Source organism: Cheilinus undulatus, linkage group 8 (assembly GCF_018320785.1).
Source record: "Cheilinus undulatus linkage group 8, ASM1832078v1, whole genome shotgun sequence".
Taxonomy (NCBI): Eukaryota; Metazoa; Chordata; class Actinopteri; order Labriformes; family Labridae; genus Cheilinus; species Cheilinus undulatus.
Window position 1 is genome coordinate 34797483 of NC_054872.1, and position 20092 is coordinate 34817574.

General features: G+C 40.6%; 1 protein-coding gene across 3 annotated transcripts in view; it reads left to right on the forward strand.

Annotated features, from left to right (window-relative positions):
• Positions 1–18998, forward strand: part of lipeb (lipase, hormone-sensitive b) — a 51876-nt gene extending 32878 nt beyond the window's left edge. For all 3 annotated transcript variants that reach the window (XM_041793673.1, XM_041793672.1, XM_041793674.1), the window contains 6 exons: positions 471–615; positions 1268–1495; positions 4090–4275; positions 5250–5431; positions 6205–6471; positions 14878–18998. In XM_041793673.1, coding sequence (XP_041649607.1) covers positions 471–615; positions 1268–1495; positions 4090–4275; positions 5250–5431; positions 6205–6471; positions 14878–15282 — 1413 coding nt within the window. In that variant the 3' untranslated portion in view covers positions 15283–18998. The remainder of the gene's footprint in view (positions 1–470; positions 616–1267; positions 1496–4089; positions 4276–5249; positions 5432–6204; positions 6472–14877) is intronic.
• Positions 18999–20092: the final 1094 nt, after the last annotated feature.

Sequence of the window (20092 nt, forward strand, 5' to 3'; positions counted from 1 at the left end):
TTAAAGATAAATCTAATGATCAGTGTTACTGCTAAAAAAAAGTCACCAGCTGCCATTTGAGTAAAAGATGATTGCAGCTCATATAGCAAATGTCTCTGAAGATATAATATTGTCTGTTATGGACATATGGTGACCACCTGTTATAACCATATGTAAAGACAGGAAATGAAGGTGTTTGTGAGGACAGTGCCCATTCTCCCTTTGTCTAGACTGTAATCCCAAAAACAGACAGATGACATCAGAGAGACACATAATTTTCATAATTTTTTTATCCTGGCTTCTTAATGTTCACACCCACGCATCTCTCTCCCACTGCATTTCTCTGTGTCTCTGCCTCTCTGCCTCTGTGTTTTATTGTGGCTGCTGTTGTTCTCATAAATTTTACAGCATATAATATATTCACTGTGAAACTGAGTGTTTTTCCCATCAGATATTCACCCCTCTGTACCCTCGTTTTCTGTCTTACATAGCCTTATCTGAAGAGCTGGTCCCAGGACCTCAGTGTCCCCATCCTGTCAGTGGACTACTCTTTGGCCCCTGAGGCTCCATTCCCAAGAGCTCTGGAGGAGTGTTTCTACGCCTACTGCTGGGCTCTGAGAAACCACCACCTACTCGGTATACATACATTTGTGGCTGTTTAATCTCCTCTGTGCATTTTTTCTTTATGTTTTGTTATATTGGAAAAGAATCTCAGTTAAAATGATACATAAGGCAAGTTAAAGAAAATGGTTTATTAGAATTAATGAGCGTCTCTAAGTCTTCAGATATGTTCTCTTTGCCTCTCAAGAGAATTCATTTATCACTTTGAAAGTAATCACATTGCAGCACATTGTCTAACAGCGTAGCCTTGTTCTGTATCGTCCCACAAATTGTGATGCTTACTATAAAGGCAGAAAACAAAAGACATCTCATCTGTTCTGGGTACATCCAACTGCTGAAGAACACTGTGTAAAATTAACAGTTATCACATTGCATTATGTTAATGTTGGTGTACAAGAAGACAATAACACTGCCATGAGGGACATAGTGAGACAGCACTTCTCTCTACAGCCACAAATTCAGCAGTGGAACTGCAGAGAGAGAACATACTGTTACTTTATGGTTGTCACAATGCTTTTCTCTGCATCTCAGTGGATTTCTCTCAGTTGCAGAAACATTTTTTTCCACCTTTATTTTGTGTGCCACTTTTCTGTTTTCCCATGGAGTTATTGTTTTCTTTCCCTCTTTCCTTTTATTCTATCATCTCTGTCCTATTTTTTCCATCTAGGTTGGACAGGGGAGAAAGTGTGTCTGGCTGGTGACAGTGCAGGAGGCAACCTGAGTGTGACGGTGACGATGCGCGCCGCCGCCTTTGGTATTCGAATGCCAGATGGCATCGTGGCAGCCTACCCAGCGACCCTGCTGACCGCCTACGCTTCACCCTCTCGTCTGCTAACACTTATGGATCCCCTGCTGCCTCTCAGTGTGCTCTCCAGGTGTCTCAGCGCCTACGCAGGTAGGAGTGTGTGATATTTAAAGGAATTAAGCCAGTGTTCTTTTTTATCTAGTAAATTCATATCTCTTTTCCTTCAATATCTGTTTTTGAAGCAGTCCTGCACGTCCCTACCATCTGCTCCACATCAATCACATTCTAAATCTGATAGTCTGGACTATGGCTGTAGTGGTTTATTAACATTTATGGTAGTCACCACCCTCTTGCATGGCATGAGTTATTTTCTTTTCATGCTGTAACAGTAGTTTTTATTCTTACTAATCTATCAGGGTCCATTATACTGACCACGCTAGCTATAAAGAAGCAAATCAATTGTCACACTTGACCAGCAGCTAAAACAAAGTATCAGTGTTCAGTTTATGGGAACACCCAAAACAACTACTTTATTAGCAAAACTGTAAAAAGTTTGGCAAAGTCTGCAATCTTTTAAGCTAGGACACGATATGATCTTTTTTTTAATATCTTCAACTATTAGGTTTTTATCCTTGTTCTCACTGTAGTCAAAATTTGATATGGAGCATTAAACGTGTGCAAAAACTGTAATGATAAAAAATACAAACAACTTTGGCAGTATCTTATACACCAGTGTTTCCCAACCATTTTTCCTTGAAGCCCCCCCCCCCCCCACTTGTACCTAAGAAAGGCAGAGCCACCCCCAGGACCGAAGAGAGACAGAAAAGTGACACATTGCCATCAAAAATCAACATCGATTTTAATTGTTTCACTCATAAGCCCCTAAAATAAAGGCCCATGCATGGTTTTCTTACCACAAGACCTTTGTATAAACTACTTAATAACTGCTTTATCATGGTTTTTAGTCAATACTTGCAAATCTAATTTTGGCAGCCTCAGAGCAGACAAAGCCTCCCCCTCTAAGAGCTTTGGCACCCCCCCGAGGGGTCCAGTGGTTCCAAACCTGTTTTCCCTGAAGCCTCCCCTACTTGTATCTAAGAAAAGCATTGCCACCCCCCCAAGACCCACATGAATTAAAAATTGACAGATTGCTATCAAAAATGACCATCTATTTTAATTTTTTCATGAACAAAACCCCTAAGAAACACGTTTGTTTATCAGACAGCAACTTGTTAGTTGAAAAAAAGAATTTCTTTGGGTTCTACAAAGAACTTAAGACTTTATTTTCTTTGCGTTTATATTTTTGAAATCTTTTTATGCTGGTTTGATTGAAGTTAGAATGGAAGGGGTTGTGTATTTCTTGGCAACCATCACCTCTCGGTGAAGGTTTACATAAACACACATGATAAGATGTGGCGTAGCTGCGACTGTTCTATGCTGTGCTTGGTGCACTTGGTGTAAAGTTCTGCCAAGAAGTTGGTTGTAGACAGACTAAAGTTACGATCAGCTGGTGCACTTGGCCCACCAGTGTTCTACACCAAAGTAGGGTTTTTCATGAAGGTTACTTAAAAGAACTGAGCTTGTTAGTATTTGAATGGATTTGTGTCAGTTTGAGGATTTGAGACAGAATTTGCAGGCTAACTGGTGGTTGTGTGCGGACCCCATGTGCAGAAGCTTTTGTCTTTAAGACAGGTGGTCCATGTTAGGGTCTGACCTGCGGATCCTCTCTCGCATGCCATCCTCCAAATTTTTGACTACATTTACTTTTTTTATCTAAATAAAGGCATACTGTTAAATCCTGATACCAGTTATTTCATCCAGTGGTGCAGCGTCATTACTGTAAGTGTGTGCAGCTGCCACCATCACACACTGCACCATACCAGACTCAACTGAATATTAATTGTGTATTGCAAGCAGTGTTTTAGGCCTTACGTTTAGCATGCTCAACACACAACAACTTTGACCACACTGGCAGGGGGTTAGTGGCACTTTTTATCTGCTTTTCCTACTCGTTGGGTCATAAGCAGTTAAAGCCTGTTAAGTAAACCATGTGGAGCTCTGGTTTGACTGGAAACACTCCTCAGCAATGACAACTAGTGACAGCGGAGGGCAACTCACAGGCTGCGAGCTAGTAGATGCACTAACGCCATATGATGACAACAAATGCTAGTTAAAACACAAAGCAACACAGCTGCATAGAAAGTGCAAGTTGTGGACCTCACTGAACAACAGAAAAATTGTCGCTCAAGAGGACAGTGTTTTCCCCTTGAAAGATTTTATAAACAAACTGCAACTTATATACTAGGGCAAATAATATCGATTTTATGGTAAATGCAAAAAAATGATAAGAAATTGAGGGATAGGATACGATCGGCAAATGTAACAAAATTAATATTTTGTCCTTTCTCTAGTAGGGGAGAGAAAAAGAGAGAAAGTCTTCTATACCAAAGTCTGCTCAGGAGATGTTTTCTTTATTGTCTGATCTTTAAATAAAAGAACTAAAACATGATAATCTTGATTTCACTCATTCCATCACAACTATGTATTACCATCTGGTAAATACAATTTGTTACATAGCACCATTAAACCCACTGTGTCATTGATATTCTTTGCTTTTCATTTTTTGATTTGCTCTCCAATCTTTCTGATATTTCTCATACATGCTGATTAAAACAAACAAAAATATTCTGTTGTGCATCCATTTTCGATGCTAACCCTTCGTGTCTCTATGTATTTTTTTTCAGGCAGTGAGCCGCAGACAAACATGCAGATAGAAAAAGTGAGCACACTGAGCATGGTGAAAAGAGACACGGCACTGCTGCTAAGAGATTTCCGACAGGGTGCCTCAAACTGGATCCACTCTCTGCTGGATTCAAACAGAGCCTCAGCCTCTCCCAGCACAGCTGCAGAGGCGCCAGCAGGAGCCACTGGTACACCGCCGACTGTGACTGTGTGCATGGGTGTGTGAGAGCGTGTTTGTGCAGTCAGGTGGGGACAGGAGATGAGATGTGGGTGGCATAAATGTGTTTTGCTTGGCAGTTATTGTGTTCAAAGTTTTCTAAAGACACGATCACTTTTGGTGTGAGGGATGTTGTGTTTGTACTGCCCACATTTGGATGTCTTAATCAAGGTATTTTATGTGAGTTTCATGACTACAATAACCCAAAGTTCATAAAGAACCCATATGGTGGAGGTTACAGGCAGAGATCCCTTTTACTCATCATCCCACTAACTGATTATGGCTTTATTCTGCTCTGTTACATAACACTCCTGTAGCTCCATTCATATCAATTCACCTCTTTGGAGCAGCAGGGCTTTGACAGTAATTGTTAATTGTCGCCACCGTAAATCTGGTGGCGAACTGTAATTTCCCTTAGCTAGGTGACACTCTCCACAGCTGCAAACCAAACTAATGAGAGTGTCATTGTTGGATGTACATTATTAAAAGGCCATCATGGTGCAGAGATGGTTCATTATTAAAGAGATGAGAGATTGTGAGGAGACACGCCATGACGAGTCTTACAGCAGTGTTTTGACGTCTCAGGGCTGGCAGATGAAATCACCCTGACAGCACTGTTTGAGTTTCCTCCACCCACTTCTCCTTTTCTTCTTGATACACACTAATTTGCATTTAAGGCTTTTAACTGTTGGCTGTCAACCAGAGGACGTATGATAAGTGGAATCAGTGGAATAAGCAAAGTGGTCTTGTACTACTGGTGAGGGTTTTTTCCCCTGTGTCCTTCAGCTGCTATTGACCCCAAGGAAATTTGAGTGGCATCTTTATCCTTAATACACTTTCTACTGTAACTGATGTATTTATTATTTACTTTATAATGCAATTATTTTCTATTTAGATTCAGCTTTTGCCAAATCTCTCTCTGATCTCTCTATTTCTCCTCCTTAGACACAGTAAGAAAGAGCATCTCAGAGGCATCCATCACTTCTCCTCATGCTGACCCCCCAGTCCCCTCCGAGAACCCAGAGTTCCCCACTAGGAAGTTGTCCGTCAAGAGCCAAACTTTCCAGGACTTGGGATCCCACAACAATTCCACTTCTCACAATTCACCGCTGCTCTCTGAGCGAGCTGTACGTCCCACTTCAAATATGTTTGCATTGAGATTTGCATGCTTCTGCCTGATGTTCATGAGAAATTTACATTGTTAAAGATCTGAACACTGAGCTTCAAGTGAAGATTCTTGTGTGTATTTAATGCAGTGATCAGTGAAAGATATGATTTTTAGTTCGCAGCTGGAGTGTAGATGAATTTCACTAGCCTCCTATCAATTATCAGCTCATATCTGCTGTCATTCAGCTTGTATTAAAAGATTTAGCACACAATTGTAGGCTTTTAAAAGTAGAGGGGAACATCAGCATGGAGATATTTTGTCCCTCTGTAACAGTGCTGCACACCTTGCAGAGATGAGCGTGCATAATGATCATGAACTCAGCTGAGATTATGTCACCAGTGCCTCAGACAGATTTTGCTGAAAAATGCTGACTGCATATCCAAACTTTTAGTTGTGTGTGTGCTGGCAAGGTATTGCAGATTATCCTTGGATGTATTTTCACACAGGCAGAGTGGATTAGTGGCTTGCTTGGTGAAAATAGCAAGCTGAGGTGACGTAGGATTTTAAATATGCTTTTTTCTTCTTGAAACATGGATTGTTCAGCCAGGATTCTCAGGCACTGAGCCAAAGTATTTTGAACATTTTCACAAGGACAAAGTGGTGTGAGCGTGTGTTTTTAATCAAGTTTCCTGACAGATGTTAGTTTTTCTTTTATCCTTGACCGTACCTTCTCCTTTGAGCAATCACTGCTGTCCACACTCACTAAAATTATTTCTCTCTTCTCTCATGCAGCCAGAAGATGTGAATTTCTACCTCACCAAGGAGGCAGATCCCTGCATTTCCAGGGACCTGTCATCAGTGGCTATACCGCCCCCTGCTGGAGAGGAGGGATTAGAGCTGGCGCACCCAAGGGAGTTCCCTCTGGGGTTCGAACCTCTCCGATCAGCCCAGCTGGCTGAGATGAGGGTGGAGAGCTCTCCAGTGGTCAAGGATCCTTTCTGCTCTCCTCTCTTGGCTCCTGACAGCATGCTGAAAGGACTGCCTCCTGTGCATATAGTGGTAAGAAGAAGCATATGAATTGAAGTTTAATATTTATCACTTTTATATGCTGCTTGTTGTGGGAGTGTCATAATAACGAGAGATTTCAGGGGTGGAAAGTAAGTTAATACATTGACTAAAATTACTATAACTACTCACTTTTTTGTGGACTTGTGCTTTTTTGGGTACATTTTGAAATCAGTTCCCCCTTAATCAGTATATTAAAGGGGGGGGGGGGGGGTCTAGCTTTCTGTCACAGGCCAGTTGTTCGAATTTTACCAGTGGCAGCTGATACATTTTCCTTGGGGGGGGGGGCTATAACAAAATTACAATTTTAGATATTAGGGGATGTAAGGTATATCATCAGACATCACTCTGCTGTGAGTTGAATTAAATTTATAGGCCTTTTTCAACATCTGTATTTGATTTGTGTACAAAGGAACCTCTTCCCTAAGGAAGCCTCTAAGCAGACTCTAGTATCAGGCCCTCTGCTTTGTGTGAAACACTCTTACCCCATGCACTCTTCACTATACCTAATTATGAAATCAGAGTAGAACTAGTTTTGTAACTCAACTTGGAATTAGCACACATGAATATCTTTATTCAGCTCACATCACTACCCCACCCTCCTCTGCATCACTCCAGCTCAGGTCAGCTGTTTCTGCCTCCCTGTGTATTTAGTGACTTTTTTTTTTTTTGCAGCGTCTTTCATTAAATCACTTTTAAATATGACTTATTAGTCTATTCACCTGCGTATGATTTTAAAATCGCTGATCTGCACAAGGAAGATTTTAATTTCTCATATCAAAATGATGAGAACGAGAACGAGCACAGAAACTAAACTACAGATTTGTTGTGTAAATTTACAACCAAGCAACGGTAAAAGTTTATATTCAACTGGAAAGTTCCCGCAATGTGTTGATTTACGTGAGAAACCTAATGACAGGGTTTCTGTGCAGAGTGTGTCACGTCGAGTAGGAGAGAGAAAGACAGGCAGAGCAAACGGGCACAGCATACTTATTGACTGATCACAGATGGCACTGATCTTTAAAATGAATAAATTTTGCATTTTTTTTTTCACCCAAACACTGGTGCGACAAGTAGGAGAAAAACTCCACCACAGATAATCTACATCAGGGAGTAGAGGGCCTGGCCATAATATGCTTCTTAACTTTCTCCAGAAAGTGCTTTAAGTCAGTCAAACATGTCTGAATCCAGACTGGATCTGAGCCAGATGTTTGAGAAAGGAGACAGGGAGAACAGGAAGTATTTACCTCATTGATTAACCAGCAAAGAGCGACTGTAATCTTTCTCCCCCTGTCACAGGTCTGTAGTTTCATGTTGATGCTTTAAGCTTCTCTTCTGATGCTCTCTACTCCAAAGGCCTTATTTTGAAAGACTTTACTGAATCTTTCTGCATTTTGCTAACTTTCATCTTAAAATTAATCTCACCAAGTCACTTATTGATGCTGCCTGGCTTACTCTGTTTGCCTCCGTTCATGGGATGGATTTCTCTGCCGCCAACTACAGGCTAGTGGTTAGTAGTGAATATGTGAGTATTTTTATTTTTCAACCAAAATTTTTAAAAATTCTGTTCAGTAGTACTTCTTCTTTCTGGTTACAGTGATGGGGCGAAAGAATGAGTCCACATCAAATCCCAAAACAGCTACTGAATTTCACTTTATTATTAAGGTATGACTTTACCTGAACAACCAGGCTGGAGATCTATAATCTCATGTTGTTATTGCCAGTAAGGAAATATCATACTTTATTGTGAAAATCCTCAGTAGTTACTCAGCACTTTTACTTTAGTAGGTTTACTGGCCAGTAATTTTATTTCTACTGTTAAATTTTGTAAATTTTAACTAAAGTAACTGTGCTTTACTTGAGTACAACATTCTTGTAATTTTCCACCACTGAAAGCAATCTATAAGATCAATCAGCTCATTAACTAAATTTTAAAAAGTGATAATGATATGCCTCTTAGTTGACTTTCACACACAAGTATGGTTAGATGATTATTTTCTTAGTATAGATTACTAAAACCAATAAAAACCGACAAAAGCAGCCTCATTTTGAATATTTGCGTCTCTGGTGCTTTTCTGTGGACATAACATGTCTGGGGGAAAGGCTGCAGGTAGTATTAGCTCAGCTTGTTTACATTAATTTCCTCCACTGTTTACCTTTCACACTATTTTTAATGGGAGAGATGTTATCTGCCGAGTCCTCCTTCTTGTCCAAACAAATGGACTCAGCTAGGAGAATGAATGAAAATAAGCCATTTTCAAGTAATCCTTTCATACTTCTAAAATGTTCTCAAGCAGGATGTACAGAAAGAGTCATTCTAGCAATGCTATCCATAATATCTGTATAGCTGTGTACAGAAAATGGTTAATCCCATCATTTTCCTCATTCCAGGAGGATAACGGGAGTCACTTTCACCATTATTTTTGTAGCTACGCCCTTTCTTTCTCCTTAAAAGATGACATCCCCTTCATTCACGTGTAGCTCGTAGTGTTTTGCAGTGAAGAAGAGGGCATGTCCTTCATCTGCAGGCGAAATTGCAAACTCACTGGCTGCTGATGCTATTTTTGTGGTGACATATCTTGTTTGATCCATCCATACTGAGTCCAGTGTTTATTATTGAACATACGTGTTTAGTTCTTCCCTATGGAGACTATTTAATTGATCGTCACAGTTAAACAGGTACAACACTTCCATATTCAAGTGCAGGAATAGGCAGTCAGTTCATTAATGAGCAGTTGATACGATTTGCGGCTTATATTTGGTTGATTCTATGACAGGATCATTCTCACGCTTCTTTCCATTTTTAAATGTTTAATGAATAGAGCAGAGTGGGATATGAGCTGTTTGATAATAATGGTACAAACAAGGGCTAAGCAGAAAAAAAGAACATAACAAGGCATGCTCACAAATAACAGACTACTGCTGAGTTTTTTTTACACTTGAGGGTAGACAAAACAATGATGCAAAAAAACATAAACTGTGAAAAATACTGGACAAAGCCTGAGTGATGTCAGACTTTTGGTTACTGAAGGGCATTTGTACCTAATTGCCATATTGAAAACCCTGTCTTAGTCTCAACTTAATCCTAGAAATAGACAAGGAGGTGGAACTGAGGGGGGTCTGAAACCTCCAGACACCATGCTGGCTGGCGATCACATCAGCCTTGCAACTTATTATGCATAACTCATATTGATCTTCAAACCAAAACACTAGCTTTACATAACAGTTCACTCTTTGCACAGCATAGGCTCATAAATGTATTTAAAATTCTGACCAAAATAGCTTTTGAAGCAGGTTGTAAACATGTTTATTTCTGCTGTAAAAATCGGTCATTCAACATAGGGTTTGTATGTGACTTCTGTGCTTCTGCACTGGCTTCCTCAAGCGGACACTGAAGGAACTGCAGTTTTTGCACTATCACATTGGCTTATGTTTTTTAGCAATGGATGTTGCTGCTTGGGGGTTACTTCATGACTACATACAGTGGCACTTGTGATACAGACACAGTTTGTTCCACTTTATTTTCTGGCATCCTGGCATTTGTGCACATCATGGCTTAGCTATGAAATCGGACATTACTGTCCTGATGGTTTAGTTCAGGGGGCCCAACCACATTAACTTCATCAATGAGATAAGAAAAGGACTTCACATTCTGAAAAAGGCTATATTGGACTACAGCATAGTTAACAGAAGTCATTATTTGTTGCTTTGATAAGAGTGGACCATCATTTTGCTGACCTCCATGGGCCCCCATTTTGGCTGGGCCCTAGAAAAGCCAGAAAGCATCCACTTCACACTGAAGGGTAAAGCAGACCCCAGTTCTGAGGAGCTGCTATGTGGCTTTCTGCTCTTCAAATATCTTCAAATTCAAATCTTTTATATTTTAGTTTTATATTTCAACCAACCAGGGCACGGAGCTGAGTTTGAGAACAACAGGAAGATGAGCTTCGTCTGACTGTGGGATCCAAAATCCTACCACGTTTTATGACATGTAAGTTGAACATCATGTTCACCTTATACACACAGTGTTAGTTTGTTTCAGGGGACTATCATGAAAGCTTGAGTAATTGATTTTTTCAGTTTAATTAATCACATCTATAGCGAATGTCATCGTATCACTCACCAGGCGATTCAACCAGGCAGCACGAGATAACTGGAAATAACACTTCAGGTCATTCAATGAGATACTTTCAGTCTTTAATAAAAACAATCAGATCATATTGTGATAAGTTTAGTAATGACTCAACTGATTGTTATCATTAGCATCTGAGTTTAAAATACACTATATTGCCAAAAGTATTCACTCACCCATCCAAATAATTAAAATTGAGTGTTCCAATCACTTACATGGCCACACCTAGGCATGCAGACTGTTTCTACAAACATTTGTGGAGGATTGGGTCGCTCTCAGGAGCTCAGTGAATTCCAGCGTGGTACTGTGATGGGATGCCACCTGTGCAACAAGTCTAGTTGTGAAATTTCCTCGCTCCTAAATATTCCACAGTCAACTGTCAGTGGTATTATAACAAAGTGGAAGTGACTGGGAATGACAGCAACTCAGCCACAAAGTGGTAGGTCACGTAAAATGACGGAGCAGGGTCAGCGGATGCTGAGGCACATAGTGCGCAGAGGTCACCAACTTTCTGCAGAGTGAATCGCGACAGACCTCCCAACTTCATGTGACTTTCAGATTAGCTCAAGAACAGTGTGTAAAGAGCTTCATGGAATGGGTTTCCATGGCCGAGCAGCTGCACCCAAGCCATACATCACCAAGTGCAATGCAAGGTGTCAGATGCCGTGGTGTAAAGCACGCCGCCACTGGACTCTAGAGCAGTGGAGACGCGTTCTCTGGAGTGACGAATCGCACTTCTCCATCTGGCAATCTGATGGACTAGTCTGGGTTCAGTGGTTGCCAGGAAAACTGTACTTGTCTGACTGCATTGTGCCAAGTGTAAAGTTTGGTGGAGGGGGGATTATGGTGTGGGGTTGTTATTCAGGAGCTGGGCTTGGCCCCTTAGTTCCAGTGAAAGGAACTCTGAATGCTTCAGCATACCAAGAAATTTTGGACAATTCCATGCTCCCATCTTTGTGGGAACAGTTTGGGGATGGCCCCTTCCTGTTCCAACATGACTGTGCACCAGTGCACAAAGCAAGGTCCATAAAGACATGGATGAGAGAGTTTAGTGTGGATGAACTTGACTGGCCTGCACAGAGTCCTGACCTCAACCCGATAGAACACCTTTGGGCTGAATTAGAACGGAGACTGAGAGCCAGGCCTTCTCGTCCAACATCAGTGTGACCTCATAAATGTGCTTCTGGAAGAATGGTCAAAAATTCCCATAAACACACTCCTGAACCTTGTGGAAAGCCTTCCCAGAAGAGTTGAAGCTGTTATAGTTGCAAAGGGTGGACCAACGTCATATTAAACCCTATGGATTAAGAATGGGATGTCACTTGAGTTCATATGGGAGTCAAGGCAGGTGAGCGAATACTTTTGGCAATATAGTGTATGTGCATTTGCAACACAGGTTAGGAGAAAGGATTCTTTTCTCCTCAGGATGGCCCACCCCAACTATGACACAATGCTGACCTAAAATGAGAAAACATGGCGGGAAGGTAATTGGTCAAAGAGGAAGATGACAGCAGGTCAAATGAAAAAGCAGACAATTGGATAATGTTGGAGAGTGGTAAAAAACAATTGCAAGTGTAGATAAAAGGCATACAATATTAGACTAGAACCAAGATAAAGTAAAAAAATACACTGAATCATTTTATCATGAGCCATTGTTTGTTTCAAAATATTATTGAGTGTATGCCTGAGTCTATGACATCAACAATACTCCAAAACCAATGAAGATGTACTAACAGAATAAATACAATACAATACAATACAATACAAGAACTTCATTTATCCCCGAAGGGAAATTCAATCATCTGGGAGTCTCATCTGTTTACTTTGAAATTATACAGTCTAATTGCTGATGGTATGAAAGATTTTCTAAATCCTTCTGTCCTGCAGTGCAGGGATAGGAGCCGTCCACCACTGTTGTTTCTTTGCTCATTGAAGGAGATATGAAGTGGATGATCCATGTTTCTCAGAATGGCCTCCACCTTGCTCAGTGCGCGTCTCTCCCCCCTCATCCTCCAATGAGTTCAATTTGATTCTGACCACAGAGCCAGCTTTTTTAACCAGTTTGTTCAGACGTCTTGCATCCTTGTGTTTTACACTGCCTTCCTAGCAGACTGCAGCATAAAACAGAACACTTGCCACCACAGACTGATAAAACATCTGCAGCATCTTACTGCAGATGTCTCTTGATCGGAGTCTTCTGAGGCAAAAGAGGCGGCTCTGCCCCTTTTTGTAGATGAAGTCTACGTTTTTAGACCAGTCCAAGTTATTATCCAGGTGTACACCTAAATATTTATACGTTGTCACCACCGCAATGTCCACGCCACAAGTGTTCACTGGCTGAAGAGGGGGTTTGGATCTGTGGAAATTTATGATCATTTCCTTTATCTTTGAGGTGTTGAGTAGCAGGCAGTTTTTGTGACTCCAGTCACTGAAGGCACTTACCAGATCCCTGTATTCGGCTTCATGTCCATTTCTGATACATGCCACGATAGCAGTGTCATCAGAGTATTTCTGAATGTGGCAGGACTCAGTGCTGTATTTGAAGTCTGATAGATACAGTGTGAACAGGAATGGAGCCAGGACTGTTCCTTGTGGAGCCCCTGTACTGCTCATTAATGTCCCAGAAACACAGTTTCCCAGCCTCACAAACTGTGGCCTTCCTGTCAGGTAATCTATGATCCAAGAAACACAGGAAGGATCCACTCCCATCTCCGTGAGAAGAAAAAAAACACCTCAAAATGTCCACTGGAATTGGTTGATGTTGTCCAGATTTGTTCTGTCTCAATGAAAGAAGCTCCTCTCTTGAATAAACTCTTCTCCCAGCAGAAACCTCCATCAGCAGCCAACAAAAAAAGTACTGCAAAAATTGAAAACAGTTAAGAGACACCAAACTTTGCAGCCACTTTCAGAGGTGCAGGTTCCAGAATGATGATTTGAATGATGATGAATGATAATCAAAGATTGGCAATTAAGAAATGTTATAAGGTTAAATACAAAAGCAGAGAAATTTCTAATTATAGTTATAAATTGACCGATAGAGACAGACTTGCCCACAGAATCGACTTAACCCCACTGAATGGGCCCTCCCCCCTTGTGATCTATCGAAAATATCAATGTATGTGTGTTGGATCAGTAGCATCGGTGCTAGTCCTGGTGCCACTTGTTATCAATGTACACTTTTTTTTTTTAACCTTTTTTTTTTTTACCTTTTTACCTGTATTTTGCCAAAGTCCAATTTCACTACATTTTCTGCCTGTTTTTGCTATTTTTAACCCATCTTTGCCATTCTGTGCCTATTTTTGCCTCGGTTAACCCGTCTTTACTACTTTTAACCAGGTTTGACACATTCAATGCCGATGTTTGCAAATTTGAGCTGCATTTCGCTATTTTACGGCCAAATATTACCGCTCTCCGCCTATTTTCTTTTTTTGCCTATGTCAACCCATTTTGCCATTTAAACACAATGTGGCACTGTTGACTAATTTTTGCTACTTTTTAATCCTATTTCTCTGCCTTTTCATTACATTTTTGCTTCTCTTAACCCATTTTAGCCCCTGTTTAATCCTATTTCACTATTTTCTGCCTGTTTTTGCCACTTTTAACCCATCTACATTTTGAAAAAGGCTATATACAGTGACATAATACGAGATATTTATTACTTTGTTAAAAGTGCTCTTTACTAGATAGAAACAATAAAACATTGTTATCACAGCTTAACTTTAATAATGGCCCATGATTTTGCTGACCTCCTCATGGGCTCCCATTTTGGCTGAGAGCTCTCCCCACCCCTTTATTCCCCCTTATGGGTGGCCTTGCATATGGATAAGTTACACACGTTTATATATGATTTTTGTACGGTTGTCTTTCAATATGGAATTTGTCGCGACATTTCTCTGTTGTCATTATTGTTATTGTGGACCACATATGGCGTGTCTTATGAATTACTCTTCAATTTTCACCCTTACAGAACACTCACTGCCTACATTTTAGTATGAGAGTGAGTCAGAGTGTGATGGGGGAGACAATGTGAAGTTGAAGCCTGCTCTCTTGTGAAAAGGGTGTTAATATGAAAATGAGGAAATTGGTGCTGGTTTTAAAGTGCCTGGAGTGAGTCAGCGAGAATGTAAAGAAAGCTGGGACAAAAGAGACTGGGACGCTTGGCTTCCTTTTCTTCATCCTTTAATTAAGATTCTTGACATGTCTGAAGGGAATCCTAATTTGCTTCTCTCCCTCTTTTCCCCCTCTTTTTTCCTCTTCCCCTCTCCCAGGCTTGTGCTCTGGACCCCATGCTGGATGACTCTGTGATGTTTGCCAAGCGTTTGAGGAGCATAGACCAGCCTGTCACTCTGTGCGTGGTGGACGACCTCCCTCATGGCTTCCTCAGCCTATCCCAGCTCTCCAGGGAGACGAGGGAGGCTGCCAACGTCTGCGTGGGGAGGATTCGCGCCGTCTTCAACCAGAAGGACTCGCCCCCAGAGCCACGCAAGCACCGCAAGCTGGAACGGACTGATAGGGGCGTGTCGGCCTGTACTGGGGAAGCTGATTCTCTTTTCGTCTGCCCCATTGAGGAAGTGGAGCTAACTGGAGAGAAAGGGTCTAAAATCTCAGATGAGGAGGGCCTTGTTACTGTGGCAGTTCAGGATAACACTGACGCTGATGGCATTGGGCCTTAAATGAGGTTAGATGGACTTCAGTTCACCCGAGGATAGAGGGAGAAAACGAAAGTCAGATGAGTTTAGGCAGTGTAACGCTTAAAAAAAGAAGAGAGGGAAAGCTGAAGGATGGGAGGAGGCAGTCTAGGAGATTGCCCAGTTTTTCGAGACCACAAAAATGAGGAGATATACAACATCTCCGCTTTGCATTTCTTGCCACTTGTCTGCACCATCATGCACCGACGCAAATCTGGCAGACAAAACGAACACACCCACAGAGGACAGTCATGTTTTTCGAATCAAATGGTAATTTAGCAGCTACTTAGATCAAAGACCTGCGCTCACCCACACATGCGACACAGATACTTCAACAGAGCCGCCGTTAGGCAGCGGAGGCTCGGACTCAAAAGCGGAACAGAAGAGTCTTGAGACGGGCCCTGAATGGGTGATTCATCCAGGCCACAGCAGTCATTTGAGATCCTAATCAGATAGCAGTAGGCACACTCTATGCTTCTGTACTGAGCCATCCCAACAAAATGGCCACTTGTCCTTAAGGGAGCGTCTCTAAATCACACTAATAACTCCACATTGTGTTCTCTATTATGCCAGTTTGGCAGTCAATACAGCTCACTTTGTGGAGAGTAACTGTGTTGACTCTGCTAAATACAATTAGAGTGAGAACACAACAGACTAAAAGGCTCTAAACTGGATGAATTGACCTATTTGTTTCTTGTTATTCCGTTGCAATTTTAATCATCTAAACCTATGCAGTAGTTTTACCTTTTTATTTATATCATTTTTGTATTATAATCCTTGAATCATTACAGAGCTGTCTGTTGATTTTTACACATTATTGTTTGTTTATTATAATCTTATGCTGTTTATTCCAGATTTTTGAATGTCCCAATATTTACCTCTGTTTTTTCAGCACAGCTGCTCCGATGTCCCTGGACTTTACAATGTTATTCATGTCCTTTTCTAAATACTGCGTACTGAAAAAATGCAGTAAATGTAGGGTATAATACAGGGAACACAGTGACCTGTCTAGTTGCTGCCTGGTGCTTTTGTAGTGTTGACATTAAGGGTGCAACGATTGCATTTAATTAATTTAGGCAGTGAAAGTTGTGAGGATGCACTGAGTGTTTTGAAGACATTTACTCGCTCAAGAACTTTGGTCCCACTTTTACAAGCCTTTTAAGAACAATCACAGCTTTCTTCAGTGTTTTGTTTTTATTATTTTAGACTGGAAACTGTTGCTCAAGATTTATGACTCTCCAACAAGAGTAAAAGAGAGCAAGCGGCAGCAAAAAGCCCAGCCCTCAGCTATCAATACTCATTTTAAACTCCACTGCACTGATTTCCTCTCAGGATGCCCTCGTTCCTCACCAGGGCGTTATTGCTCACCACTTCTCTGCACAGTATGCAGTGTTTCAGAAGTACCACTTCTCTTCAGGCAGGATATCTCCTGCCTGACAATCTGTTTCTACAAATCAGAGGCTTTTAGGCAATACTCCAGGATCCTCTGAAGGAAAAGGATTGTCGGAGTGTTGTGTAAAAGCCACTGAACTTGTGTTCTGGCCAACTTAAAGTAGGTGCTGGACTGGTCCAGATTTGTTTGTTCCCCTCAGTTTCATTTGGAATTGGCTTTGTTTTTAATAAACCTAAGGACACTCCTCTGAGCAAGTTGCCACTGAAGCACTTTCAAGTACACAAAAATGTCCTTCAGAGGGTCATTTGCTCTATCAGGCCCAACTAAATATAGACACCAACAATGCTGGCACTGTCACCATCCTGCCCTTGCCTGGTAACAGGGCTGAGGTTGCCAGGTCTGTAGAGAGAGATGCTGTGTGATGAATAGGATTTAGCTGAAGCTGCGAGTGAAAAATCCTCCCTACCCGTAGAAGAGCAGGATTTTTTAAGCAGCAAAGTCATGCTACAGGATTAGACCATGCTCAGTCCTGTCAGCTCGAAGTACTTACCGCAATATTTTTAGTCAGATTGATGGAGAGAACCAGAACCCTGAAGAAAAAAGAAACACACTCATCCTCTCAGAGATGCTGGGCTGAAGTTTGTACTTGCTTTACTAGCCGCTGTTTATGCTCACTCTGCACTTTTGCAAGAGTTGATTTGTTAGTCAGTGCAAGTGTGTTTTAGGTTAGTGTTTTTATATACATGTTTATGCTCTTTTTCTTGGTGCCTGTGTGTGGCTGACTTGGAGTCTGTGTGTTGTTGTTTATATGATCTTTCTTGTCTCTGTGGTGTCTTAGAAACATGAGCTTGCACAGTGTTGGCAGGTCTTTTTTGTCTGGGTCGTATGGCCACATAAAGACAGGGATGGCACTTTACACTTGAGAGACTTTGTATGGTTTTAATCATCTGTTAAGAGCAGCCTCTACCTGTGGGATAAAATGATTTATCTATGATAAACAGATAGCGAAAAACATTGACTTATAATGAATTTCTTGTGAAACCCAGCAGGGTTGATTGGCCATAAGCACTTTGTTGTAAAAGTTATGCCAGCTACTTGCAAAAAAGTGTCAAAATTCACCGGCTTGCTGTTTTTTGACCTCTGTATGCCACTTATCCTCGAAGACCGCTCATGCATCGGGCCAACCTGGGTGCAGGTGATGGACCAGAGAGCCCATCTGGTCTTCTGGAGAGATTTAATTCTCAGTGTTACATTTTAGAGTTTCAAGGCATTGCTGTGGTTCCACTGATGCTTTTATGCTGCCTGCAACTTAAAGCTGCATTTCATTTTTTGTTTTAGTATTGTCTAAGTTTAGTGTAGCTGCATCATCGAGACTCATTGTTGATGATCCACAGACCCAATTTAGAACCACCAAATGCCCTGGGGTCAAACCAATTTTTACAGTCATGCTGTTTTCTTTGTGTTTAATTGTCAGGTTGTACAGCATACCTCCAAACATACTATTCTTTGAGAGCTCTCCTTACTTGAGATTTTCTTTGCCCTAGGCTGATTCTTTTTAAGTGCAATGCAAATAAGTTCAACGCTGCTACAAGTATACGCTGGCTGCTAATACTATTTATGTCTTTAGGTAAAGCTATGCAGTTGAACACCAGCATCACATGTTTGCACATTTTCTGTTTCCACAGTTACAAATGTAGGTTATTTCTGTGTTTTACCCATCTCAAGGCTGGACTTAATAATTCCTGAAGCTGGAGATGCTTCTCTTTTACTCATACATCAATGCATTAGACTGACCTCGGACCACTCTTCAGAGATGTATCCTAACTAGAAATACTCATCCCATCTGTCTGTTGGATATTCTGCATCTGTGGTCAAAATTTCAATAACCAAAGTCCGCAGCCACATTTACTGTTTTTGCCGATAAGTGTTTGCTCTTCAAAGATATCTTTAAAAATTCAGGCATCACAGCCTGTATGCATATGCAAATAGCTCTGCACTGTAAAATGCATTTCTGTTGTAGAATATACAAGCCTTTAAAAAAAACAAGCCATAGACTGGACATGTTTAAGTTTACTTTTTTAATGTTTTAAGTTTTCTTTTATTCAGAACACCATAAGTGCAAACCTGTGAATAAAAAAAGAATGTAAATTAAACATTGTAGATATTTTTATTTTAAGATTTGTTAATCAGATTGATTGCACAGTGATTGATTTGCCTGCATTTTCTTGCAGGTGTCATATTACAATGTTGTGTAGGCTGGTTTCTTCCATTGTTGATTTTTATCAAAATAAATATATTCTCCCATGAACTGGCTGCTGTGTGCTCATGAATTCACCATTTCTTTGTACTGATCAATCTGAAGGTTAACTAAAAGTCACAGAGATTACAATGTGATAGTTATTTTATTTGCATTTGATGGTTTTTAATGTAAAAATAAGATTATTTCATTTGTAGCTGCCTGAGACACAAGTAAAGTTAAATTGTATGGCTGAACTGTCATTTAACTTGAATAGTACCAGTTTATGTTAAGATTTTTTGGGAATGATCAAATATTATATGCACAGAAATAGACAGTTATGTCAGAGAAGCAGTTTTGAGATGCTTTTGTTTCCATTAGAGGTGCTCCTATTGTGAAAATAAGAATTTGGCAGATTCCAATGCCAGTGTTTTTCTATATCACTTTTTAGTGTAACGTTACTGTTATTCATGAACTTTCTCTCAAATTTGACCATGAAATCAGATCAGAGTTCTTCCAACAGGTGTCTTTTTCTATCCTGTAAAATGTCTTATTTGATTCAGCAGCTATATATACACGAGATGCCAGCATAGAATTGACTGGACACATGTAAATATTAGTAACTAATATCTATTCATGCCACATAATTTGGCTGTCGCAGATGTTTGTTAATGACAACATCAGCTGATACTGATGTCAAACTAATGCATTTTCTATCCAATTATACTCTTCACCAATGCATACGCTGCAGAAAAGAATTGACAAGAATAAGTATCAAAACATTGCAAATGTTAAAGTGTTCCCAAAGTTCCCAGCATAGCAAATATCAGTTAAAATCAGCTATTTTGTGTTGTGTTGGACTAACTAGTTTCTATAAAATAAGCCTGATCCAAAAGGGATACCTGCATAACTTTTAAGTGTAATTTGCTTAAATTTCTGTACTTTGTAAAAACTTTTCCATTCAAGAATCATAGTTTGTGTTTACAGTGCTAACAGCCTATTATTAAATGGCAGACCTATATTCCACTGCTGTTAAAGCATGGACACAGGATTGCAGGCAGGATAAAAACTGGACTATTTTCAAGGAAATTCAGCAGCAATGAAGCCAATTAGACCCTGATCCTGTTGATATATATCCTGCTGCTTGGTGATAGAATAATTTGAAC